This window comes from Bombina bombina, chromosome 1, assembly GCF_027579735.1.
Source record: "Bombina bombina isolate aBomBom1 chromosome 1, aBomBom1.pri, whole genome shotgun sequence".
Classification (NCBI taxonomy): domain Eukaryota; kingdom Metazoa; phylum Chordata; class Amphibia; order Anura; family Bombinatoridae; genus Bombina; species Bombina bombina.
In genome coordinates this window covers 952494752-952521643 of record NC_069499.1, presented here as the reverse complement: position 1 = coordinate 952521643, position 26892 = coordinate 952494752, and the positions used below count along the sequence as shown (strand labels likewise).

Here is a 26892-nt window from a genome sequence, read left to right as displayed (position 1 = left end):
ACTGTAGTAAATAACTTACTTCAGGCCCGGAAGAAAACTACTTCATCAGCTTATTACAGGATTTAGGACACCTTTCCATCCTGGATGGTACAGCATAATGCCTCTACTGCTAAAATTGAATACTCATCTACCTGATTTTCTTTATTATGGTTTCTGTAAAGATTTGTGCCAGGAACTTAAAGGTTCAAGTCTCAGATAAATCTTCTGTTTCAATTATTAAGTGGGCTCTGAAACCTCTTGTTTTGCAGGGGGGGGGTTTCAAGCCTTGGCTCATATTTTTTCTGCTTCCAGTTTTTTTTTTCTGATTCCGTTTCTGATTCCGTTTTGCGAATCTGGCATCTTCTTTTAATCCTTGAAGTTATGATGGATGCTCCTTTTAAACCAATTAGAGAAGTTTCCCTTTGGTTTTTAAAGCTTAATCCTCATCCTTGTTGCTATAACTTCAGCAAGACATGTTTCTGAGTTGCAGGCACTTCCTGTTAAAGGGCCATGATACCCAACTGTTGAAACACTTGAAAGTGATGCAGCATAGCTGTTAAAAGCTGACTAGAAAATATCACCTGAACATAATTCTCTATGTAAAAAAGAAAGATATTTTACCTCAAAATGTCCTAAGTATTTAAACCCCATTGCAAAGGACTTAAAGCAGCAAATCAGTATGTCTGTCCCTGGACAGCCAAGGGAGTGAGCCTCTTGAACACTCATGTTATTTCCCTATTCAGTTTAAGGAAGTTTACTATGAAATCTCATGAGAGTTAAGTCAAATCTCATGAGATCACAGTAAAATAGCTCATGACCTCAGCACTGTTGATGCTGATTGGCTGCAGTTCATTTCTTCTTCTTTTTTTTCTTTTTTTACCTGCAGCTGGACAGCAGCTGAAGTATAACTTTTTACACAGGACTTACTCTGGTGAGCTGAGGAAATTATGAGGTAAAATATCTTCCTTTTTTACATAGAGATGTTCAGGTGATATTTTTCAAGTGATTTAGCATATGAATATTATGTCCCTTTAAGGAACCTTTTATTGCTTTTCACAAGGGAAAAGGTTGTCCTTCGTACAGTCCTGAAATTTTTGCCTAAGGTTATCTCTGACTTTAACAGTATAAAATACAGTGTTCTTCCTTCTTTTTGTACTGACAAATGAGAAAATCAACAAGTTCCATGCTACTGTTTGGATGTTGTCTGTTGCTTGCATTTATTTGTCAAAAGGACTTTCTTTTCTTAAGACTGATAGTTTGTCATTCCAAGCTCCTGCAAAATCTACTTTCTCTAATTTGATTGTTCAGGCAATATTGCACAATGACTGTGGCTACTTCTTGGGCTTTTGAAGCAGATGCTACTCCTGAGATCTGTCAAGAAGCAGTCTGGTGTTCCCCTCACACCTTTATTTCCCATTACAAGCTGTTGTAGACAAATAAGTAATTTCCTTATCGTGGCTCATATCCCTGGGTAATACCTACCAGGATTCCTCCCTACTTTGGTTGTGCCATTTTTGGCCATTCATCGCTAGGAGGAGGAGGGGGGCGCTACCTTAGTGTTACCTCTAGTAAGGTAACCATGGGAGTGTTCGGGTCTGTACAAGTCCCTTTATGAGGGGCTTCTCGCTGGTAGGTATTACTCAGTGATATGAGCCAAGATCTAGAAATTACTTATATTTTGGTGTTAATTGCTACTATTTTTTTTTTTCTCTTTTCCATTTCTTCTGCCAGAAGGGTAATTGACATTTTAGCACTCTCCTTTTATTCCCCTTTATTTTTTCATCAGGACAAGGTGGTAACTGTTCTTTCCTTCTTAGGGTTGTATCTACGGATAACATCAGTCAGGAATTTTTGGTTCATTCTCTGCCCATTTCCTAAAAACGCGAGATTGCTTCATGACTTGTGTGTGGTCAGTGCTTTTACATTTTTACCTTCAGGCCGCACAAGGATTTAGAAATGCTTATTTGTTCATCAATTTCTCTGATTCCCACAAGGAGCAAAAAGCTACAGCAATTAACTTGGCAGCTTGGATTAAAGCTTTGATTAGCAAAGCATACTTGGAAGCAGGGATGTCTTCCCCCAGAGTTAATTACTGCCTATTCTTCCATTGAACAGATTTCTAAGGCAGTTATTTTGTAATATTTGCATTGCCATTTTGACACATTTGCATCTTCTGAAGCTGTTTTTGGTAGGGAAGTTCTGCAAGCCCCGCTGTACCTGCTTGGGTATAGGAACCCAAATATGATGGCTCGTAGACCCTCACCATCTTATGAAAGTATACAAAATGTATGCTCACCTGATGATAAATTAATTTCTTTCATGATGGTGAGAGTCAACTAAATCCGTCCTTGTTTCAATACATTTGCGGCTGTACCAGCTTTCACTTCACCTACCCTGCTTTTCTTTCCTACTTTTCTAAAAAAAAAAATGTTCTCTTGTTGATTTTTATAATTGAGGGATCATGGGAAAGTGGGAGGGCTTAAAATCTTATGTTAAGTGTAAGAGGAAGAAGGTTTCTAGATACAAGGTAATCACAGAGGTAAAAAGTATATTAATATAACAGTGTTAGTTATGCAAAACTATGGAATGGGTAATAAAGGGATTATCTATCTTTTAAAACAATAACAATTCTATGGTAGACTGTCCCTTTAATCCCATATGTGATGGCTCATGGACTCTCACCACCATAAAAGCAATACATTAATCATGTAAGCAGTTACAAATTTGTAATTTCAGGAGTTCTGTTACGTCCAGTGATGAGTTTTTTTTAATTGCACATGCATTCCAACAATTAAATTAGTTTAACATTCTAGATTTAATTTTTACTGATTTACATACAAATACAAAATATGTAATCCAGAAATGATCCACTTAACCAGCTTACTGCATTCAGTGAAAAAACAAAGCACCACTTTCTGCATTCAGTGAAATAATGAAGCAGTGCTTGACTGCATTCAGTGAAATAATAAATCACTGCTTACTGTATTTGTTGAAATAATAAAGCACTGCTTACTGCATTCAGTGAAATAACTAAGCACCGCTTACTGCATTCAGTGAAATAACAAAGCACCGCTTACTGCATTCAGTGAAATAACAAAGCACCGCTTACTGCATTCAGTGAAATAACAAAGCACTGCTTACTGCATTCAGTGAAATAAAGCACTGCTTACTGCATTCAGTAAAATAACAAAGCACCACTTACTGCATTCGGTGAAAGAACAAAGCACTGCTTATTGCATTTAGTAAAATAACAAAGCACCGCTTAATGCATTCAGTAAAATAACAAAGCACCGCTTACTGCATTCAGTAAAATAACAAAGCACCACCTACTGCATTCGGTGAAAGAACAAAGCACTGCTTACTGCATTTAGTAAAATAACAAAGCACTGCTTACTGCATTCAGTAAAATAACAAAGCACCGCTTACTGCATTCAGTAAAATAACAAAGCACTGCTTACTGCATTCAGTAAAATAACAAAGCACCGCTTACTGCATTCAGTAAAATAACAAAGCACCGCTTACTGCATTCAGTAAAATAACAAAGCACCACTTACTGCATTCAGTAAACTAACAAAGCACCACTTACTGCATTCAGTGAAATAACAAAGCACCACTTACTGCATTCGGTGAAAGAACAAAGCACTGCTTACTGCATTTAGTAAAATAACAAAGCACTGCTTACTGCATTCAGTAAAATAACAAAGCACCACTTACTGCATTCAGTAAAATAACAAAGCATCGCTTACTGCATTCAGTAAAATAACAAAGCACCACTTACTGCATTCAGTAAACTAACAAAGCACCACTTACTGCATTCAGGGAAATAACAAAGCACCACTTTCTGCATTCAGAGAAATAACAAAGCACTGCTTACTGCATTCAGTTAAATAATAAAGCACTGCTTACTGCAATCAGTGAAATAAAGCACTGCTTTACTGCATTCAGTGAAATAACAAAGCACCACTTACTGCATTCAGTGAAATAACAAAGCACCGCTTACTGCAATGAATAAATGTTAGTTTTCTCGATTCTGACAATTTGTGTTTTTTTTTTTCCAGGTAATAGTGCAGGATGAATGCATTCCAGCAGAGCAGTTTGCTACACAGTTGCTTCCCAACCTACTTAGTCTTGCATCAGATCCAGTGCCCAATGTTAGGGTATTGCTTGCTAAGGCACTGAAACAAACCTTGCTAGAAAAACGTAAGTTTCTTCTCCAGTAAGATCATAAAAGTGCAAATTGTGTGTGATTTTTACTAATTCTTAGGACTGTTAAAATGCATAAAGTAAGCAATGGCAACATATTGAAAGGATATTGATTTAAGACTTTGCAGTAAAACTGTTGAACAGTCTTGCTGAGTATTTAAACCTCCTAAACCTTGTATGAATAGATATTGTATAGGGACATTAAAGTCATGATTCAGGTAGTGCATGCAATTTTAAACAACTTTCCAATTTACTTTTATTATCTATTTCTTTCTAATGACAAGGTGCGTCCACGGATCATCTTAATTACTGTTGGGAATATCACTCCTGACCCGCAGGAGGAGGCAAAGAGCACCTCCGCAAAAGCTGTTAAATACCACTCCACCTACCCACAATCCCCAGTCATTCTCTTTGCTTGTATCAGTTGCAAGGAGGGGTAAAGATAAATCAAGAGTTTATTTTTTAAGCAGAGCAAGTTTGCTCTGGTTTTCTTTGGTTTTAGCCTTAGTCCATGTCAGTCTCTTCAGTAGAGCAAATGGTGGCTTTTAAGCATTTGGGAACTTGTAGGGTATAATCCCCACTGGACCTCCCAAGTAATTTCATGCTGCCCTTGATTGAAAGTTTGAGTAAGTTTACTCAGCCTTTTCTTTTTTCCACAGGTCCATGTGAGGTAGGAAGCCCCTCTCATACCAAGTGAGCTGTCCTGCTGCCGGACAGATTTTTGAGGTAAGTGCCTATTTCTTCCCCTGTTTTGATATAGGAGAATTTGGCACTTTGACAGTTAATTCTGTCTAAATATACAATCGGCCTTCTAGGTTAACGGTTTATTGTATGGCAGTTTTGCAGGCACTGGGGATGTTTGGCTCAGTTTATTATGTTTTCACTTTGGTGTACATGTTTTTTGTTTGTGTATTAATGGCTACCTGGAGGTTTGTTAGGCCACCCCCACAATAGGCAGGCTTATCTGAGATGGCAAGGACGTTTTTGGCGCCCTTTTAACTGTTTCCTGTTGTTCCTGGATGTTGCAGCTCTGTTGCATAGCTCCTCATAGGTGGTTCAGCGTTCTCTCCGGTCCGGCTGTGTGAGGGTCCGGATCATTTTCTGACTTTATGGGGCTGTTGCTCCGTTTATATTTAAAGGGACATTATACACCCAAAAAATGGCCTATTTAAATAACGAATTCAAAGATGATAAAGTTTGTAATTGGCATGTATTCGCAATTTTGCTGCTAAAACTTCTAAAATTGATGATAAAGTTTCACTACCTAAGAATACGTTTGTAGGACACACTAGCTACAAAGCAAGACTTGTCTCCTCTCTCCCTATTGTCCTTACAGCCAGCCCCCATGCTGGAGCAGCTAATACATGTCAATTTCCGGAAGATCTATCTGTGAGCCGTGTTATTACTTTATAGCAATGTACAGGATGTTGCATATTTTTTTTTTTAATATGTAAACATTTTTAGTCTTTGTCCGTTTGTTGTCAGCAGCTCAGCTGACATGAGCACAATGCAGCCAATCGTTTGACATTTTGTTTGTAAAGTTTCACTGACTTCACCGAGGCTCTAACACTGCTGAACTTGGAGGGGGGTGGAATTTCTGCAGTGACACAACGGAAGGCAGAGAGGCAGGGGCGTAACTATCACTGGTGCAGAAGTCGCAACTGCGACCGGGCCCGGCAGGTCCAACCCTCAGGGGGGCCCCAGCTTTAGCATAACATTTATTTATTTTTTAACAACTTTTTTTTTTCAAACTAACTTTTTTTTCTAGCAAACTTTGTTTGTTTTCAGCGGTGCAGGGGTTGCATGTTAATAACATATTCTACTGTTTTCGATATTTACTAGTAACCCACATTATTAGCTGTGCATTAAACTAGTTTTCTGAGTTAAATGGACAAAGTATTTTTCTCAGATTTATTCATTTGTTTTTATGCTTGTACTTTGTGCAGTGTTATGTGCAGACTGCATTACACAGCTCTAGCAGGAGGGCTGTCAGTAAGCACACTAGTTAGGGACTGAGGTAAAAACTCTCTCTAAGTAGTGTGTAGGATGATTGTCTCCATATGCAGTAAAAACACTGCAAGTTTCTTCCCCATTTTTAACTCTTTAGAAGTAAAACAAATAATGCATGTCAATTGCAAACTTTGTATACATAAAGAGTTTTATTAAATTAGCCCAAATTATTTTGTGTGTATACTGGCCCTTTAAGTTTCTGTCTGAATTTCAGGGACTATAACGTTTGTGTTGCTTTTTGCATTCATTTTGTGAAAAATTGTTGCTGCAAGATTTATTGTGCAGTTTATTTAAGGATTTTCTAGTTTTAAAAAAAAAAAGTGTTTAAAATTTAAAGGGACAGTAACGTTTTTTTGTTTCATTAAAATTCTGATTTGAACTTTTTATGATTAAGGTTTTTTCCTTTGGAATACGATGGGCCAAGAGGCCTTGCAAGCTGTTGCTTGTTCTCTATGTTTAAATACTAATGTTGAGCCTCCTATCCCTTTTTGTTCCTCTTGTATTGAAAGAACATTACATTACAAGGATAGACTTTTTGATTCTGAGCCTTCATTGTCTAGGGCGGATGTTGTTCAGGAGTCTCCTGTTCAGGAGTCTCCTGTTCAGGCTAATCCGCAGCTTTCTCCTCATACGTCCCTATCTTCTGCAGTGCCCTGTGTTTCGTCTCAGGTTGTTTTTTCCTTGCAGGATATGGCTACCCATATATCCTCGGCAGTATCTGAGGCTTTGTCTGCCTTTTCTATGTTGCAGGGGAAGCACAAGAGGAAGTATAAGGTTTCTGATTCTGTTGCAATTGGGTCTAGTGTTCTCATAAGTCTGTGGAGGAAGATACTTCAGTAGCATCCTAGGATGAGATCTCGGATTCTGATAGTGTAAATCCTTCTTCTGAATCTGAAGTTGTTACCTTTAGGTTTAAGCTAGAGCACCTCCGTTTGTTACTCAAGGAGGTTTTGGCTACCTTGGATGACTTAATAAGTTTCTTGATGTCCCTTCCTCAGTGGAAGTTTTCCTATACCATATCATGTTTCAGATATTATTGCACAAGAATGGGAGAAGTATGGGATTCCTTTTTCCCCTTCTCCAATTTTTTTAAAGATGTTTCCTATTGCTGATTCTATTAAGGATTCTTGGCAGATAGTTCCTAGGGTGAAGGGAGCAGTTTCCATTCTGACCAAGAGGACCACTATTCCTATTAAGGACAGCGGTTCCTTTAAAGATCCTATGGATTAGAAGTTGGAAGTTTTGCTTAAAAAGATTTATGTTCACCAGGGGTATTAATGGCAACCGGCTGCATGTATTGCTACGGTTATTAGTGTGACGGCATATTGGTTTGATGCATTGTCTGATTCTATTCTACAAGATACTCCTCTTGAAGAAATTCAAGATAGAATCAAGGCTTTGAAGTTGGCTAATTCCTTTATTGCAGATGCTTCTCTTCAGGTCATCAAGTTGGGAGCAAAAATTTCTGGTTTTGCCATTTTAGCTCGCAGAGCTTTATGGCTAAAATCCTGGTCTGCGTATATGTCCTCTAAGTCTAAGCTTTTGTCTATTCCTTACAAGGGTAAGACCTTGTTTGGGCTAGTTTTGGCTGAGATTATTTCTGATATTACGGGAGGGAAGGGGCATTCTCTTCCTCAGGATAAAATAAATAAATAGAAGGGTCGGCAGAGTAATTTTCCTTCCTTTCATAACTTCTCTGGTAAATCTTCCTCTTTTTCCTCCAAGCAGGAACAGTCCAAGCCATCTTGGAAGTCAAATCAGCCTTGGAATAAGGGGAAGCAGTCCAGGAAGCCTGTTGCTGACTCAAAATCAGCATGAAGGGTCTGCCCCCGATCGGGGAATGGATCTTGTGGGGGGCTCTCTTTCTTCGATCAAGCTTGGGTTCGAGATGTTCAGGATTCCTGGGTGGTAGATATCGTGTCCCAGGGTTACAATCTGGAGTTCAAGAATTTTTCTCCCAGAGACAGGTTTCTTTTCTCCAGCTTATCTGTAAACCAGACAAAAGGAAAGACGTTCTTACGTTGTGTTCAGAATCTTTCCGACATGGAAGTGATAGTTCCTGTTCCGGTTCAGAAACAGGGTCTGGGTTTCTCTTGTTAAGTGTAGTCAGTCCACGGGTCATCCATTACTTATGGAATATACCTCTTCCTAACAGGAAGCTGCAAGAGGATCACCCAAGCAGAGCTGCTATATAGCTCCTCCCCTCACATGTCATATTCAGTCATTCTCTTGCAGCCTAACTAGATAGGTCGCTGTGAGAGGTCTGTGCTGTTTTTTAACTTAGTTTATTTCTACAATCAAAAGTTTGTTATTTTAAATGGCACCGGAGTGTGCTGTTTATTCTCAGGCAGCATTAGAAGAAGAATCTGCCTGCGTTTTCTATGATCTTAGCAGACGTAACTAAGATCCACTGGCTGTTCTCATCTGAGGAGTGAGGTAACTTCAGAGAAGCGGAATAGCATGCAGGGCCCCCCTGCAAATGAGGTATGTGCAGTAAATTATTTTTCTGAGGAATGGAATTGACTGAGAAAATACTGCTGATACCAATGTAAAGTAAGTTCAGCCTTAAATGCAGTGATAGCGACTGGTATTAGGCTGATGAGTGTGTGTACACTGAATGTATTTTTCTAAGGAATGGAATTGACTCTGAAAATACTATTAATACTGAAATAATGTATGAGCCTTAACTGCAGTAAAAGCGACTGGTAGCAGGCTTATTAATAACAATTCATAACTTTTCAAATGTATGTTTAAAACGTTTACTGGCATGTTAATCGTTTTTTGTGAGGTACTTGGTGATAAAACTTATTGGGGCATGATTTTTACCACATGGCCATCTTTGTTTTCTGCATAGAAACAGTTTTCTGAGCTTCCCCACTGTTGTAATATGAGTGGGAGGGGCCTATTTTAGCGCTTTTTTGCGCAGTAAAAATTCAGTCACAATCTGTCTACTTCATCCTCCATGATCCAGATAGTCTCTAGAGAGCTCAGGGGTCTTCAAAATTCATTTTGAGGGAGGTAATCAGTCACAGCAGACCTGTGACAGTGTGTTTTGACTGTGAGAAAAACGTTAATTATTAAATTGTTATCCGTTTTTGGGTATTAAGGGGTTAATCATCCATTTGCTGGTGGGTGCAATCCTTTGCTAACTTAATACATTTACTGTGAAAAATTGGTTGCTATAACTATTTTGGTTCATTGTTATTTCAACTGTGACAGCTGTTTGTGCTTCTTAAAGGCACAGTAGCGTTTTTTATATTGCTTGTAAATTTATTTAGAAAAGTATTTTCAAGCTTGCTAGTCTCATTGCTAGTCTGTTTAAACATGTCTGACACAGATGAATCTCTTTGTTCACTATGTTTAAAGGCCAATGTGGAGCCCAATAGAAATTTGTGTACTAATTGCATTGATGCTACTTTAAATAAAAGTCAATCTTTACATGTAAAGAAATTATCACCAGACAACGAGGGGGAAGTTATGCCGACTAACTCTCCTCACGTGTCAGTACCTTCACCTCCCGCTCAGGAGGTGCGTGATTTTGTGGCGCCAAGTACATCAGGGAGGCCCTTACAAATCACTTTGCAAGACATGGCTACTGTTATGACAGAAGTATTATCTAAATTGCCAGAATTAAGAGGCAAGCGCGATAGCTCTGGGTTAAGGACAGAGCGCGCGGATGAGGTGAGAGCCATGTCAGATACTGCGTCACAGTTTGCAGAACGTGAAGACGGAGAGCTTCATTCTGTGGGTGACGGATCTGATCCAGGGAGACTGGATTCAGAGATTTCTAATTTTAAATTTAAGCTTGAGAACCTCCGCATATTGCTAGGGGAGGTATTAGCGGCTCTGAATGATTGTAACACGGTTGCAATTCCAGAAAAATTATGTAGGTTAGATAGATACTATGCGGTACCGGTGTGTACTGACGTGTTTCCTATACCTAAAAGGCTTACAGAGATTATTAGCAAGGAGTGGGATAGACCTGGTGTGCCTTTTTCCCCTCCTCCCATATTTAGGAAAATGTTTCCTATAGACGCCACCACACGAGACTTATGGCAGACGGTCCCGAAGGTGGAGGGAGCAGTTTCTACTTTAGCTAAGCATACCACTATCCTGGTGGAGGATAGTTGTGCCTTTTCAGATCCAATGGATAAGAAATTAGAGGGTTACCTTAAGAAAATGTTTGTTCAACAAGTTTTTATCTTACAGCCCCTTGCATGCATTGCGCCTGTTACTGCTGCGGCGGCATTCTGGTTTGAGTCTCTGGAAGAGGCCATTCGCACAGCTCCATTGGATGAAATTATGAACAAGCTTAAAGCACTTAAGCTAGCTAACGCATTTGTTTCTGATGCCGTCGTACATTTAACCAAACTTACGGCTAAGAACTCCGGATTCGCCATCCAAGCGCGCAGAGCGCTATGGCTTAAATCCTGGTCAGCTGACGTGACTTCTAAATCTAAATTGCTTAATATTCCTTTCAAAGGGCAGACCTTATTCGGGCCCGGCTTGAAAGAAATTATAGCTGACATTACGGGAGGTAAGGGCCATGCTCTACCTCAGGACAGGGCCAAATCAAAGGCCAAACAGTCTAATTTTCGTGCCTTTCGTAACTTCAAGGCAGGAGCAGCATCAACTTCCTCCGCTCCAAAACAGGAAGGAGCTGTTACTCGTTACAGGCAGGGCTGGAAAGTTAACCAGTCCTGGAACAAGGGCAAGCAGGCCAAGAAACCTGCTGCTGCCCCCAAGACAGCATGAAGAGAGGGCCCCCTATCCGGAAACGGATCTAGTGGGGGGCAGACTTTCTCTCTTCGCCCAGGCTTGGGCAAGAGATGTCCAGGATCCCTGGGCGTTGGAGATCATATCTCAGGGATATCTCCTGGACTTCGAAACTTCTTCTCCACGAGGGAGATTTCATCTTTCAAGGTTATCAGCAAACCAAATAAAGAAAGAGGCGTGTTTACGCTGTGTACAAGACCTCTTACTAATGGGGGTGATCCACCCAGTTCCGCGGACGGAACACGGGCAGGGATTCTATTCAAATCTATTTGTGGTTCCCAAGAAAGAGGGAACCTTCAGACCAATCTTGGACTTAAAAATCCTTAACAAATTTCTAAGAGTTCCATCATTCAAAATGGAAACTATTCGAACCATCCTTCCCATGATCCAAGAGGGTCAGTACATGACCACAGTGGACTTAAAGGATGCCTACCTTCACATACCGATTCACAAGGATCATTATCGGTACCTAAGATTTGCTTTCCTAGACAGGCATTACCAGTTTGTAGCTCTTCCCTTCGGATTAGCTACGGCTCCAAGAATCTTTACAAAAGTTCTGGGCTCACTTCTGGCGGTACTAAGACCGCGAGGCATAGCGGTGACTCCGTACCTAGACGACATTCTGATACAAGCGTCAAGTTTTCAAACTGCCAAGTCTCATACAGAGATAGTTCTGGCATTTCTGAGGTCGCATGGGTGGAAGGTGAACGTGGAAAAGAGTTCTCTATTACCACTTACAAGAGTTCCCTTTCTAGGGACTCTTATAGATTCTGTAGAGATGAAAATTTACCTGACAGAGGCCAGGTTATCAAAACTTCTAAATGCTTGCTGTGTCCTTCATTCCATTCCACACCCGTCAGTAGCTCAGTGCATGGAAGTAATCAGCTTAATGGTAGCGGCAATGGACATAGTACCATTTGCGCGCCTGCATCTCAGACCGCTGCAATTGTGCATGCTAAGTCAGTGGAACGGGGATTACTCAGATTTGTCCCCCCTACTAAATCTGGATCAAGAGACCAGAGATTCTCTTCTATGGTGGCTTTCTCGGCCACATCTGTCCAAGGGGATGACCTTTCGCAGGCCAGATTGGACGATTGTAACAACAGACGCCAGCCTTCTAGGCTGGGGCGCAGTCTGGAACTCCCTGAAAGCTCAGGGATTATGGACTCAGGAGGAGAAACTCCTCCCAATAAATATTCTGGAATTAAGAGCAATATTCAATGCTCTCCTAGCTTGGCCTCAGTTAGCAACTCTGAGGTTCATCAGATTTCAGTCGGACAACATCACGACTGTGGCTTACATCAACCATCAAGGGGGAACCAGAAGTTCCCTAGCGATGTTGGAAGTCTCAAAGATAATTCGCTGGGCAGAGTCTCACTCTTGCCACCTGTCAGCGATTTACATCCCAGGCGTGGAGAACTGGGAGGCGGATTTTCTAAGTCACCAGACTTTTCATCCGGGGGAGTGGGAACTTCATCCGGAGGTCTTTGCTCAACTGATTCTTCGTTGGGGCAAACCAGATCTGGATCTCATGGCGTCTCGCCAGAACGCCAAGCTTCCTTGTTACGGATCCAGGTCCAGGGACCCGGAAGCGGTGCTGATAGATGCTCTGACAGCCCCTTGGGTCTTCAACATGGCTTATGTGTTTCCACCATTCCCGATGCTTCCTCGTTTGATTGCCAAGATCAAACAGGAGAGAGCTTCGGTGATTCTGATAGCGCCTGCGTGGCCACGCAGGACCTGGTATGCAGACCTAGTGGACATGTCGTCCTGTCCACCGTGGTCTCTGCCTCTGAGACAGGACCTTCTAATTCAGGGTCCTTTCAACCATCCAAATCTAATTTCTCTGAGGCTGACTGCATGGAGATTGAACGCTTGATTCTATCTAAGCGGGCTTCTCTGAGTCGGTTATTGATACCTTAATACAGGCTAGGAAGCCTGTTACCAGAAGAATTTACCATAAGATATGGCGTAAATATTTATATTGGTGCGAATCCAAGAGTTACTCATGGAGTAAGGTTAGGATTCCTAGGATATTGTCCTTTCTACAAGAGGGTTTAGAAAAGGGCTTATCTGCTAGTTCGTTAAAGGGACAGATTTCTGCTCTGTCTATTCTTCTACACAAACGTCTGGCTGAAGTTCCAGACGTTCAGGCTTTTTGTCAGGCTTTAACTAGGATTAAGCCTGTGTTTAAGACTGTTGCTCCGCCGTGGAGCTTAAACTTAGTTCTTAATGTTCTTCAAGGCGTTCCATTTGAACCCCTTCATTCCATTGATATCAAGCTGTTATCCTGGAAGGTTTTGTTTTTGATGGCTATTTCCTTGGCTCGAAGAGTCTCTGAGTTATCTGCCTTACATTGTGATTCTCCTTATCTGATTTTTCATTCAGACAAGGTAGTTCTGCGTACTAAACCTGGGTTCTTACCTAAGGTAGTTACTAACAGGAATATCAATCAAGAGATTGTTGTTCCATCTCTGTGTCCTAACCCTTCTTCAAAGAAGGAACGACTTTTGCATAATCTGGACGTAGTCCATGCCCTGAAGTTCTATTTGCAGGCAACTAAAGATTTTCGTCAAACTTCTTCCCTGTTTGTCGTTTACTCTGGACAGAGAAGAGGTCAAAAGGCTTCGGCTACCTCTCTCTCTTTTTGGCTTCGTAGCATAATACGTTTAGCCTATGAGACTGCTGGACAGCAGCCTCCTGAAAGGATTACAGCTCATTCTACTAGAGCTGTGGCTTCCACCTGGGCCTTTAAAAATGAGGCCTCTGTTGAACAGATTTGCAAGGCTGCGACTTGGTCTTCGCTTCACACCTTTTCAAAATTTTACAAATTTGACACTTTTGCTTCTTCGGAGGCTATTTTTGGGAGAAAGGTACTTCAGGCAGTGGTTCCTTCTGTTTAATGTTCCTGCCTTGTCCCTCCCTTCATCCGTGTACTTTAGCTTTGGTATTGGTATTCCATAAGTAATGGATACCTGATAAATTTATTTCTCTTGTAGTGTAGTCAGTCCACGGCCCGCCCTGTCTTTAAGGCAGATCTAAATTTTAATTAAACTCCAGTCACCACTGCACCCTATGGTTTCTCCTTTCTCGTCTGCTTTGGTCGAATGACTGAATATGATGTGAGGGGAGGAGCTATATAGCAGCTCTGCTTGGGTGATCCTCTTGCAGCTTCCTGTTAGGAAGAGGTATATTCCATAAGTAATGGATGACCCGTGGACTGACTACACTACAAGAGAAATAAATTTATCAGGTAAGCATAAATTATGTTTTTTATTCCAATCTTTTTTGTTCCCAAAAAGGAGGGGACTTTCAGACCTATTTTAGATCTCAAAAGTGTAAACAAGTTTCTCAGGGTTCCGTCTTTCAAGATGGAAACTATTTGTTCCATTCTTCCTTTTGTTCAGGAAGGTCAGTTCATGACCACAGTGGATCTAAAGGATGCGTATCTGCATATTCCTATTCACAGGGGTCATCACAGGTTCCTAAGATTTGCATTTCTAGACAATGCAACAGCTCCCAGAATTTTTTAAAAGGTCCTCGGAGCATTGTTGGCGGTGCTTCGATTGAAGGGTGTTGCAGTGGCTCCTTATCTGGACGACATTCTAGTTCAGGCTCCATCTTTTCAACTACCAAACTCCCACACATAGTAGTTGTTGTCTTTTCTGCGCTCCCACGGTTGGAGGGTGAATTTAGGAAAAAGTTCCTTAATTCCGGCTACAAGAGTGGTATTTTTGGGGACCGTAATAGATTCTCTAAAGATAAAAAAAAAATTCTGACAGAAGCAAGAAAGTCAAAGATTTTAAATACGTGTCTTGCTCTTCAGTCCCTTCCTTGGCTGTCAGTGGCTCAGTGCATGGAGGTTATGGTCTAATGATTTCAGTCATGGACATCATTCCGTTTGCTCTGCTCAGGCAGTGTAACAGGAATTATGCGGTTCTATCTCCAAAGATTGTTCTAGATCAGATGTCCAGAGATTCTCTTCCATGGTGGTTGTCTCAGGATCTTCTCTCTCAGGGAACTTGCTTTCGCAAACCTGCCTGGGCGATTGTAACCACGGATGCCAGTTTGCTGGGGTGCTGTCTAGGGTTCATTAAGGGCTCAGGGTCTATGGACTCAGGAGGAGTCGGTTCTTCCAATAAATGTTTTGGAACTGAGAGCAATTTTCAATGCTCTTCTAACCTGGCCTCAGCTAGCTTCAACCCAGTTTATCAGGTTTTAGTCGGACAACATAACGTCAGTGGTTTGCATCAATCATCAGGGACGAACTTGGAGTTCCTTGGCCATGACAGAGGTAGCCAAGATTATTCAGTGGGCGGAGATTCACAACTGTTGTCTGTCTGAAATCCACTCTCTAGGGGTGGACAATTGGGAAGCGGATTTTCTGAGCCGGGGGGGGGGGGGGGGGGGGGGGACTTCATCCAGAGGTATTTTCCAGCTTGATTCTCTGTTGGGGGCAGCCGGTGTTGGATCTCATGGCATTTAGTCAGAATGCCAAGCTCCTGAGGTACAGGTCGAGGTCCAAGGATCCTCAGGCTGTTCTGATAGATGCTCTGGCAGTTCCTTGGACTTTCAGTCTGGCATATGTGTTCCCTGCGTTTGCTCTTCTTCCTCAGGCCATTGCTCGGGTCAAACAAGAGAGGGCATTGGTGATTCTCATTGCTCCGGCGTGGCCTTGAAGAATCTGGTTTGCAGATCTGGTGGAGATGTCTTCTCTTCCACCTTGGCGTCTTCCATTAAGGAAGGACCTTCTTCTGCATGGTCCCTTCCTTCATCTAAATCTCGTTTCTCTGAAGCTGACTGCTTGGAGATTGAACGTTTGATTCTTTCTACACGTGATTTTTCTGAGTCAGTCATTGAGACTTTGATTCAGGCTTGTAAGCCTGTGACTAGGAAGAATTATTTTTATTAAGGTTTGGCGTAAATATTTCTATCGGTGTGAATCCAAATGCTACTCGTGGAGTAGAGTTAGGATTCCTAGGATTTTGTCTTTTCTCCAGGAGGGTTTGGAGAAAGATTTATCTGCTAGTACCCTGAAGGGTCAAATTTCTGCTTTATCTAGTTTATTGCACAAGCGCCTGGCGGATGTGCCAGATATTCATTCTTTTTGTTAGGCCTTGGTTAGAATTTGGCCTTTGTTTAAGTCTACTACTCCACCTTGGAGTCTTAATTTGGTTCTTAGAGTCCTTCAACAGGCTCCGTTTGAACCTATGCATTCTTTGGATATTAAGATGTTATCTTGGAAGGTTTTGTTTCTGGTGGCTATTTCTTTGGCTCAAAGAGTTTCTGAGCTTTCAGCCTTACAGTATGAAAATGTTGTTCCTTCTTTGTGTCCTAATCCTCCTTCTCATAAGGAGTGTTTGTTGCACAACCTGGATGTGGTTCATGCATTGAAATATTATTTGCAGGCGACAAAGGATTTTCGCCAGTCTTGTTTATTTTTTGTCTTTTCTGGGAAGCATAAGGGTAAGATGGCTATGGCTACTTCTCTTTCTTGTTGGTTGAGGAGTGTTATTCGCTTGGCATATGAGACTGCTGGTCAGCAGCCTCCTGAGAGAATCATGGCTCATTCATACATTAAATGAGGGCAGTGTCCCGCATCAGTAGTTGCGCAGAGCGTTATTAGTTCAGGATGTATGCCCTCCACATTCTAGGTATTAACAATTGGGTGGCAGACTTTTTCAGTCACCAGTCTCTTCACCCATGGGGTTCTGAATCAGGAAGTTTTTGATCACATTGTAAGATGTTTGAATCTGCCATAGAGATCTCTCATGGCCTTACGCTCCAGTCTCCTCCAGTATTGTGCTATGTCTCTGAACCATCAGGCGTGTATGCTTCCCTGTTTGTTCAACATGATTTACATATTTCCTCCATTTGTGTTCCTATCCAGAGTGATAGCCAGAAACAACATTCGATGCAGCACGCTCCTGCTGCATTGAATGTAATGGCGCGGTCGGGCCGGGCTGTGACTAGACAGCTGGCCCGATGCGCTCTGAGGGAAAACCAGATCCGCTCAGTAGAGCACAGAGGGCGGGTCTGGAAAACCCTCTTCTTTTATAAAAATTCACCGGATATATTATGTAATAAAAAACTAGCACTAATATAATGTTATATAATTCTGCACTATGTGCAGAATTAAATAACATTATTTTTTAGATATAATAGGAACTAATAAGCGCAGAGTGTAATCACTATACTCCTGAGTTACCTAGGGGTCCCTTTCAAAGGTGTGGAAAATCAACATAAATAGTTAAAATAATCAGGAGCGATAAAAAGCTAAAAGCGATTGTCTAATCTTATTAAAGTGCTAAGTGTATGTGTTAAAAATATTGAAAATATTAATAAAGTTCAGAATTTGCTTATAAATTAAGTGTATCTAACTTGATTAATAATTTATCATAAAGTGTACAAGTGAAGGGATAGATCCGGACAGGTATACGTCTATTTTAACATATGCCTATAAGATTACTATGCATCTAAGAATATAGAGTAAAAAGTGGTCCTCTGATACAATGTTTATAAAAGCACGAGCTGTGATATCACAGAGCTGAGTTGTAAATATGTGTGTAGTGTGACAAAAGTGCTATAACTAAAATCAAGTGGAGGAAAACAGTGTCTACATATGTTATAAATTATAAATCTATAAATAAGATAATATAAGATAAAATTGAGAACATAGATTACTTGAAATCAATAAAATGTGCCAAAACATTAGGATTAAGTGTAGTAGTGATAGTAATAATGCGCAACAAATTAGGATTAAGGCTCTGCCTAAAATTTAATCAGTTATAAACTTGTGCAAACAAAATAAAAACGGACGTCTCCGTATAACATTAAAAGTAAGGTTGCCACCACATATAGATGAAAAAGAGATTGACTTTTCAAATACGAAAATCCGGGTAGCCAAATAAGCAGTTCTTATTGTAAACGGGAAATCTTATCTTACCCGTAACCAGTTCACAGAGTTAGTTGGAGGGGGAATATCCTGACTTGCCTCCAAACAGTTCAGCGGTCAGTCCCGTAGATGGAAAATTACCGCCGTAGCGGAGTGACGTCACTTTTTGTAGGCGCTGTTCACAGGGCGCAATCTGATTGGTCCTTAGGTGGGCAGTATCGGATTTTTCACTGCCGTGATCTTTTGAATGAGGTATCCGCTCTTAAGTGCCAATGAGCACGCAGGATACTGGTTAAACCATCCGTTGTAAGGGGACAAATAGTCCAAACAGTGTATGGGAATTATAGTCTCACCTTACTTTAAAATAGAACCAGTCCAGTGCACACAATCATCCAAGTGTGCGGGAAATGTGGAATCTTCTATTTCGAAAGTGCTGGTGCCTGTATGGAAAGTGCTTGTGCTGTTCCAAGGGTTGTATTAGCTTGTTATTATCTTGATCTTGATCATTATTACTATCACTACTACACTTAATCCTAATGTTTTGGCACATTTTATTGATTTCAAGTAATCTATGTTCTCAATTTTATCTTATATTATCTTATTTATAGATTTATAATTTATAACATATGTAGACACCTTTTTCCTCCACTTGATTTTAGTTATAGCACTTTTGTCACACTACACACATATTTACAATTCAGCTCTGTGATATCACAGCTCGTGCTTTTATAAACATTTTATCAGAGGACCACTTTTTACTCTATATTCTTAGATGCATAGTAATCTTATAGGCATATGTTAAAATAGACGTATACCTGTCCGGATCTATCCCTTCACTTGTACACTTTATGATAAATTATTAATCAAGTTAGATACACTTAATTTATAAGCAAATTCTGCACTTTATTAATATTTTCAATATTTTTAACACATACACTTAGCACTTTAATAAGATTAGACAATCGCTTTTAGCTTTTTAGCGCTCCTGATTATTTAAACATTATTTTTTAGGTTTACTGGCACTTTAAGTGTTGCATTTCAACTTTGTCTTGCAAAAATTCCAATTTCTCTTGTTAAGTGTGTTCAGTCCACGGGTCATCCATTACTTATGGGATATATTCTCCTTCCCAACAGGAAGTTGCAAGAGGATCACCCAAGCAGAGCTGCTATATAGCTCCACCCCTCACATGTCATATCCAGTCATTCTCTTGCAAGTCTCAATAAAGGAGGTTGTGAGAGGAGATAGGAGTAACATTCTTCAATCAAAAGTTTATTATTTTAAAATAGCACCGGAGTGTGCTGTTTGTTCACTCAGGCAGTATTTAGAAGAAGAATCTGCCTGCGTTTTTTCTATGATCTTAGCAGACGTAACTAAGATCCACTGGCTGTTCTCGCACATTCTGAGGAGTGGGGTATCTTCGGAGAAGGGAATAGCATGCGGGGTCCCCCGCAAATGAGGTATGTGCAGTAAAATATTTTCTAGGAATGGAATTGACTATGAAAACACTGCTGTTACCCATATGACGTAAGTACAGCCTTTAATGCAGTAGTAGCGACTGGTATCAGGCTGATAAATGTATGCGCAGTTGAGTTATTTTCTAGGGACTAGAATTTAACTTTAAATACTGTTAGTACTGAAATAAATGTATGAGTCTTAACTGCAGTAGAAGCGACTGGTAGCAGGCTTAGTGATAACTTTGCATAACACTGGAAAGTTGTTTTTTTAAAAACGTTTACTGGCATGTTATTCGTTTTGTGAGGTACTTTGGTGATAAATCTTTTTGGGCATGATTTTTTTTCCACATGGCTAACGTATATTTCTGCATAGACACCGTTATATCAGGTCTCCCACTGTTGTGATATGAGTGGGAGGGACCTTTTTTTACCGCCTTGTTGTGCAGTTAAAATTCTAGCACAGTCTTCCTGCTTCTTCCTCTTTGATCCAGGACGTCTCCAGAGAGCTCAGGGGTCTTCAAAATTCATTTTTGAGGGAGGTAATCGGTCACAGCAGACCTGTGACAGTGTGTTTGACTGTGAGAAAAGCGTTAAATCTTAAATTGATTATCCGTTTTGGGTATTGAGGGGTTAATCATCCTTTTGCTAATGGGTGCAATCCTCTGCTAATTTCGTACATTTACTGTTTAAAATTGGTTGCTATAACCGTATTAGTTCGTTGTTATTTCAACTGTGACAGTTTTTTTGTGTTTTTAAAAGCGCTGCAGCGTTTTTTTATATTGCTTGTAAACTTATTGAAAGAAATTTCCAAGCTTGATAGCTTCATTGCTAGTCTGTTTAAACATGTCTGACACAGATGAATCTGCTTGCTCATTATGTTTAAAGGCCAATGTGGAGCCCAATAGAAATATGTGTACCAATTGTATTGATGTTACTTTAAATAAAAGTGTGTCTTTACCGGTAAAGAAATTATCACCAGACAACGAGGGGGAAGTTATACCGCCTAACTCTCCTCACGTGTCAGTACCTTTGCCTCCCTCTCAGGAGGTGCGTGAGATTGTGGCGCCAAGCACATCAAGGCACTTACAAATCACTTTACAAGATATGGCTAATGTTATGAAAGAAGTATTATCTAATTTGCCTGAGTTAAGAGGCAAGCGCGATAGCTCTGGGTTAAGGACAGAGCGCGCTGATGATATGAGGGCCATGTCTGACACTGCATCACAATTTGCAGAACATGAGGACGGAGAGCTTCATTCTGTGGGTGACGGATCTGATCCAGGGAGACCGGATTCAGAAATTTCAAATTTTAAATTTAAGCTTGAGAACCTCCGTGTATTACTAGGGGAGGTATTAGCGGCTCTGAATGATTGCGACACGGTTGCAATCCCAGAGAAATTATGTAGGCTGGATAAATACTATGCGGTACCGGTGTGTACGGACGTTTTTCATATACCTAAAAGGCTTACAGAGATTATTAACAAGGAGTGGGATAAACCCGGTGTGCCTTTTTCCCCTCCTCCGATATTTAGAAAAATGTTCCCAAGAGTCGCCACCACACGAGACTTATGGCAGACGGTCCCTAAGGTGGAGGGAGCAGTTTCTACTTTAGCCAAGCGTACCACTATTCCGGTGGAGGATAGTTGTGCTTTCTCAGATCCAATGGATAAAAAATTAGAAGGTTACCTTAAGAAAATGTTTTTTCAACAAGGTTTTATATTACAGCCCCTTGCATGCATTGCGCCCGTCACTGCTGCAGCGGCTTTCTGGTTTGAGTCTCTGGAAGAGGCTATTCGCACAGCACCATTGGATGAGACTTTGAACAAGCTTAAAGCCCTTAAGCTAGCTAATGCATTTGTTTCGGATGACGTTGTGCATTTAACCAAACTAACAGCTAAGAACTCCGGATTCGCCATTCAGGCGCGCAGAGCGCTATGGCTTAAATCCTGGTCAGCAGATGTAACTTCTAAATCTAAATTGCTTAATATTCCTTTCAAAGGGCAAACCTTATTCGGGCCCGGCTTGAAGGAGATTATTGCTGACATTACTGGAGGTAAGGGTCACACCCTTCCTCAGGACAGGGCCAAATCAAAGGCCAAACAGTCTAGTTTTCGTGCCTTTCATAATTTCAAGGCATTAGCAGCATCAACTTCCTCCGCTCCAAAACAGGAAGGAACTGCTGCTCGTTACAGACAGGGTTGGAAAAGCAACCAGTCCTGGAACAAGGGCAAGCAGGCCAGAAAGCCTACTTCTGCCCCTAAGACAGCATGAAGAGAGGGCCCCCTATCCGGAAACGAATCTAGTGGGGGGCAGACTTTCTCTCTTCGCCCAGGCTTGGGCAAGAGATGTCCAGGATCCCTGGGCGTTGGAGATTATATCTCAGGGATACCTTCTGGACTTCAAAGCTTCTCCTCCACAAGGGAGATTTCATCTTTCAAGGTTATCAGCAAACCAAATAAAGAAAGAGGCTTTTCTTCACTGTGTACAAGACCTCCTAGTAATGGGGGTGATCCACCCAGTTCCGCGGACGGAACAAGGGCAAGGATTTTACTCAAATCTGTTTGTGGTTCCCAAGAAAGAGGGAACCTTCAGACCAATCTTGGACCTAAAAATCTTAAACAAATTCCTAAGAGTTCCATCATTCAAAATGGAGACTATTCGAACCATCCTACCCATGATCCAAGAGGGTCAGTATATGACCACAGTGGACTTAAAGGATGCCTACCTTCACATACCGATTCACAAAGATCATTATCGGTACCTAAGGTTTGCCTTTCTAGACAGGCATTACCAGTTTGTAGCTCTTCCCTTCGGGTTAGCTACGGCCCCGAGAATTTTTACAAAGGTTCTGGGCTCGCTTCTGGCGGTACTAAGACCGCGAGGCATAGCGGTGGCTCCGTACTTAGACGACATTCTGATACAAGCGTCAAGTTTTCAAAATGCAAAGTCTCATACAGAGATAGTTCTAGCATTTCTGAGGTTGCATGGGTGGAAAGTGAACATGGAAAAGAGTTCTCTGTTACCACTCACAAGGGTTCCCTTTCTAGGGACTCTTATAGATTCTGTAGAGATGAAGATTTACCTGACGGAGTCCAGGTTATCAAAAATCCTAAATGCTTGCCGTGTCCTTCATTCCATTCCATTCCAAGCCCATCAGTAGCTCAGTGCATGGAAGTAATCGGCTTAATGGTCGCGGCAATGGACATAGTGCCATTTGCGCGCCTGCATCTCAGACCGCTGCAATTATGCATGCTGAGTCAGTGGAATGGGGATTACTCAGATCTGTCCCCTTTACTAAATCTGGACCAGGAGACCAGAGATTCTCTTCTCTGGTGGTTGTCTCGGATTCATCTGTCCAAGGGAATGTCTTTTCGCAGACCAGATTGGACGATTGTAACAACAGATGCCAGCCTTCTAGGCTGGGGCGCAGTCTGGAATTCCCTGAAGGCTCAGGGATCATGGACTCAGGAGGAGAAACTCCTTCCAATAAACATTCTGGAATTAAGAGCGATATTCGATGCTCTTCTAGCTTGGCCTCAGTTAGCAACACTGAGGTTCATCAGATTTCAGTCGGACAACATCACGACTGTGGCTTACATCAATCATCAAGGGGGAACCAGGAGTTCCCTAGTGATGTTAGAAGTCTCAAAGATAATTCGCTGGGCAGAGTCTCACTCTTGCCATCTGTCAGCGATCTACATCCCAGGCGTGGAGAACTGGGAGGCGGACTTTCTAAGCCGCCAGACCTTTCACCCGGGGGAGTGGGAACTTCACCCGGAGGTATTTGCTCAACTGATTCTTCGTTGGGGCGAACCGGAACTGGATCTCATGGCTTCTCGCCGGAACGCCAAGCTTCCTTGTTACGGATCCAGGTCCAGGGACCCGGGAGCGGTGCTGGTAGATGCACTAGCAGCCCCTTGGATTTTCAACATGGCTTATGTGTTCCCACCGTTTCCGTTGCTGCCTCGTCTGATTGCCAGGATCAAACAGGAGAGAGCATCGGTGATTCTGATAGCGCCTGCGTGGCCACGCAGGACCTGGTATGCAGACCTAGTGGACATGTCGTCCTGTCCGCCATGGTCTCTGCCTCTGAGGCAGGACCTTCTACTTCAGGGTCCTTTCAACCATCCAAGCCTAATTTCTCTGAGGCTGACTGCATGGAGATTGAACGCTTGATTCTATCAAAGCGTGGTTTCTCGGAGTCGGTTATTGATACATTGATACAGGCTCGGAAACCGGTTACCAGAAAAATTTACCATAAGATATGGCGTAAATATTTACATTGGTGTGAATCCAAGAGTTACTCATGGAGTAAGGTTAGGATTCCTAGGATATTGTCTTTTCTACAAGAGGGTTTAGAAAAGGGTTTATCCGCTAGTTCGTTAAAGGGACAGATTTCTGCTCTGTCTATTCTTTTACACAAACGTCTGGCAGAGAATCCAGACGTTCAGGCTTTTTGTCAGGCTTTGGCTAGGATTAAGCCTGTGTTTAAAACTGTTGCTCCTCCGTGGAGCTTAAACTTGGTTCTTAAAGTTCTTCAGGGTGTTCCGTTTGAACCCCTTAATTCCATTGATATTAAGCTTTTATCTTGGAAAGTTCTGTTTTTGATGGCTATTTCCTCGGCTCGAAGAGTCTCTGAGTTATCTGCCTTACATTGCGATTCTCCTTATCTGATTTTTCATTCAGACAAGGTAGTTTTGCGTACTAAACCTGGATTTTTACCTAAGGTTGTTTCTAATAGGAATATCAATCAGGAGATTGTTGTTCCATCATTATGTCCTAACCCTTCTTCAAAGAAGGAACGTCTTTTGCATAATCTGGACGTAGTCCGTGCCCTGAAGTTCTACTTACAGGCAGCTAAGGATTTTCGGCAAACTTCTTCTCTGTTTGTCGTTTATTCTGGACAGAGGAGAGGTCAAAAGGCTTCGGCCACCTCTCTCTCTTTTTGGCTTCGTAGCATAATACGTTTAGCCTATGAGGCTGCTGGACAGCAGCCCCCTGAAAGAATTACAGCTCATTCCACTAGAGCTGTGGCTTCCACCTGGGCCTTTAAGAATGAGGCCTCTGTTGAACAGATTTGCAAGGCTGCAACTTGGTCTTCACTTCATACCTTTTCAAAATTTTACAAATTTGACACTTTTGCTTCTTCGGAGGCTGTTTTTGGGAGAAAGGTTCTACAGGCAGTGGTTCCTTCTGTTTAAAGTTCCTGCCTTGTCCCTCCCATCATCCGTGTACTTTAGCTTTGGTATTGGTATCCCATAAGTAATGGATGACCCGTGGACTGAACACACTTAACAAGAGAAAACATAATTTATGCTTACCTGATAAATTTATTTCTCTTGTAGTGTGTTGAGTCCACGGCCCGCCCTGTCTTTTTTTGAGGCAGTTCTAAATTTTAATTAAAACTCCAGTCACCACTGCACCCTATAGTTTCTCCTTTCTCGTCTTGTTTCGGTCGAATGACTGGATATGACATGTGAGGGGTGGAGCTATATAGCAGCTCTGCTTGGGTGATCCTCTTGCAACTTCCTGTTGGGAAGGAGAATATATCCCATAAGTAATGGATGACCCGTGGACTGAACACACTACAAGAGAAATAAATTTATCAGGTAAGCATAAATTATGTTTTTTCAAACTTTTTGATCAGAATTAAACCAGCTCTGATCAGAACCAATTTCTCCTTCCTTTGCATCTTAATCTGGTTTTGAAGGTTTTTCAAACTCTCCCTTTGGAACTGTAGTGCCTGAACATGTACTTACCTGCCTTCTCTGTTTGTCCCCCCTATTTTATGGTGATCTCGTGGACTTTAGTATAGATTCCCACATGTGCTGACTCGTGGACACCATCTGATGAAAGAAAACAAAATTTATACTTACCTGATAAATTAATTTTTTCATGATGGTGAGAGTCCACAAGCCTCACCCATTTTGTTTATTTAGGTGGTGGCAGTATTTGTTTTTACACTTTTTTTTTTTCCTCTTTCTTTCCTGCTTTTCCTTTTCCTCCTACTTGGCTATATATTTGACTGAGGGATTTAAAGCTCTGGTATGTTCGGGTATCTTTTGCATCTTCCTAGTGGCCAGGAGGGGAATTCCCACACTTGATGATATGTGGACTCTCATCATCATGAGAGAAATTAATTTATCTGTTATGTTTTTTTAAATGTAATCGGTTTGTGCAGGACACATGCTTTACTGTTGTTTTGTTTGTTTTTTTTCTTCCTCTGCAGCATATTTCACCAGCCTGGGAAACCCACATCTTGAAAATGTTGAGAAAACTGTACTAGCAATGCAATTGGACAAAGACCAGGATGTGAGATTCTTTTCCGGAACACAGCCAAAACGGCATGTGAACTCAACTCCTATAGAGCAATCTGTTGATTAATTCTCTTTTTCGGTGCATGTTGCAATCTGATCTGTCCAGGTTTTTTACTGTACCTAGATTTGTTGTAGCCATGAACTTTTGAAACCTTTTTTTGTTGGCAGCAAAAGATGGATCAATAGCATGTAATGCACTATATATCATATATGTATATATATATATATATATATATATATATATATATATATATATATATATATATATAAATAAATAGTATTTATAACAGCTTTATTTTAAAAAGCCACAGACAAAAATTAAATGTAACAATTTTCACTAGTGGATTTCCACACATTAATTCACTTCAGATGATAATGCATTTAACTATTCCATTCAGGTACAAAGGGCTCTCAACTATTATCAAAATCAATTCAGTGTTTTTATTTTATGTAAATACATGTACAAGAGGGGAAATGTAAACTATCTGCTTCTTTAATATGTTTTTAAATATTTTATATTTTTTTTAAAACAAAAACAAAAGAAAGCATCAAATCCTGTGGATAACGTCTCTGAAAGGGGTTTTTAAAAGCAAAAGAAACAACCATATTTTTTTTCAGATATTGGCAGTCCGTAATATTCATTTTCTCCATTGTTTATAGACATCAATGCTATTCTTAATAAAAAAAAAGTAAACCTAAAGCTTAAACCTTAAAACATTTTAAATGGGACTAATTTTAACTTAAATGAAACAAATCTTCCTCAAATGCTTTTTAAAGCAAATAAAAATTGTTGACTTTCACTGCAATAATGACTTTGGTTTTTTATGTTCATCCAACCTATCTTAAAGAAATTAAACATTCCTTAATGGTTGTGTTTATTTTTTTATTTGTCTTGGTTTGTATGTTTAATAAAGCCAGGCACTGACGGCCATTTCTAAGTGTGCAGGTACAAGCACAGAAATCTGTAATCATGGACTTGGTTAAGTATCACATATTATGGAAGGTCTTCTGGAAAGTTTAGATGACCATTTAGTAAAGCCATAGGAGCTGCAGATATGTTATTTGCCACTTACAGAGAGCTTCTTCGTGTTGTGTTGTAGCACTTTCCATCACCATGGGATAAATCGGTGAGAAAAAAAAACCTACATTTTTTGTTTAGATCACTGGTTTTCAAACCTGTCCTCAGGCCACCCCAACGGTCCAGGTTTTCTGGATAACCTTCGATGAGATCAGGTAAAATAACCATGGTTACTAATC

The 26892-nt window shown here is 40.9% G+C and overlaps 1 protein-coding gene across 1 annotated transcript in view; it reads left to right on the top strand.

The window, feature by feature from the left end:
• LOC128651370 (serine/threonine-protein phosphatase 4 regulatory subunit 1) overlaps positions 1-26444 on the top strand; it is a 515789-nt gene extending 489345 nt beyond the window's left edge. The window contains exons 19-20 of the mRNA XM_053704495.1: positions 4038-4179; positions 25548-26444. Of these exons, the coding sequence (XP_053560470.1) occupies positions 4038-4179; positions 25548-25702 (297 nt within the window). The 3' untranslated portion in view covers positions 25703-26444. The remainder of the gene's footprint in view (positions 1-4037; positions 4180-25547) is intronic.
• The last annotated feature ends 448 nt before the right edge of the window (positions 26445-26892 follow it).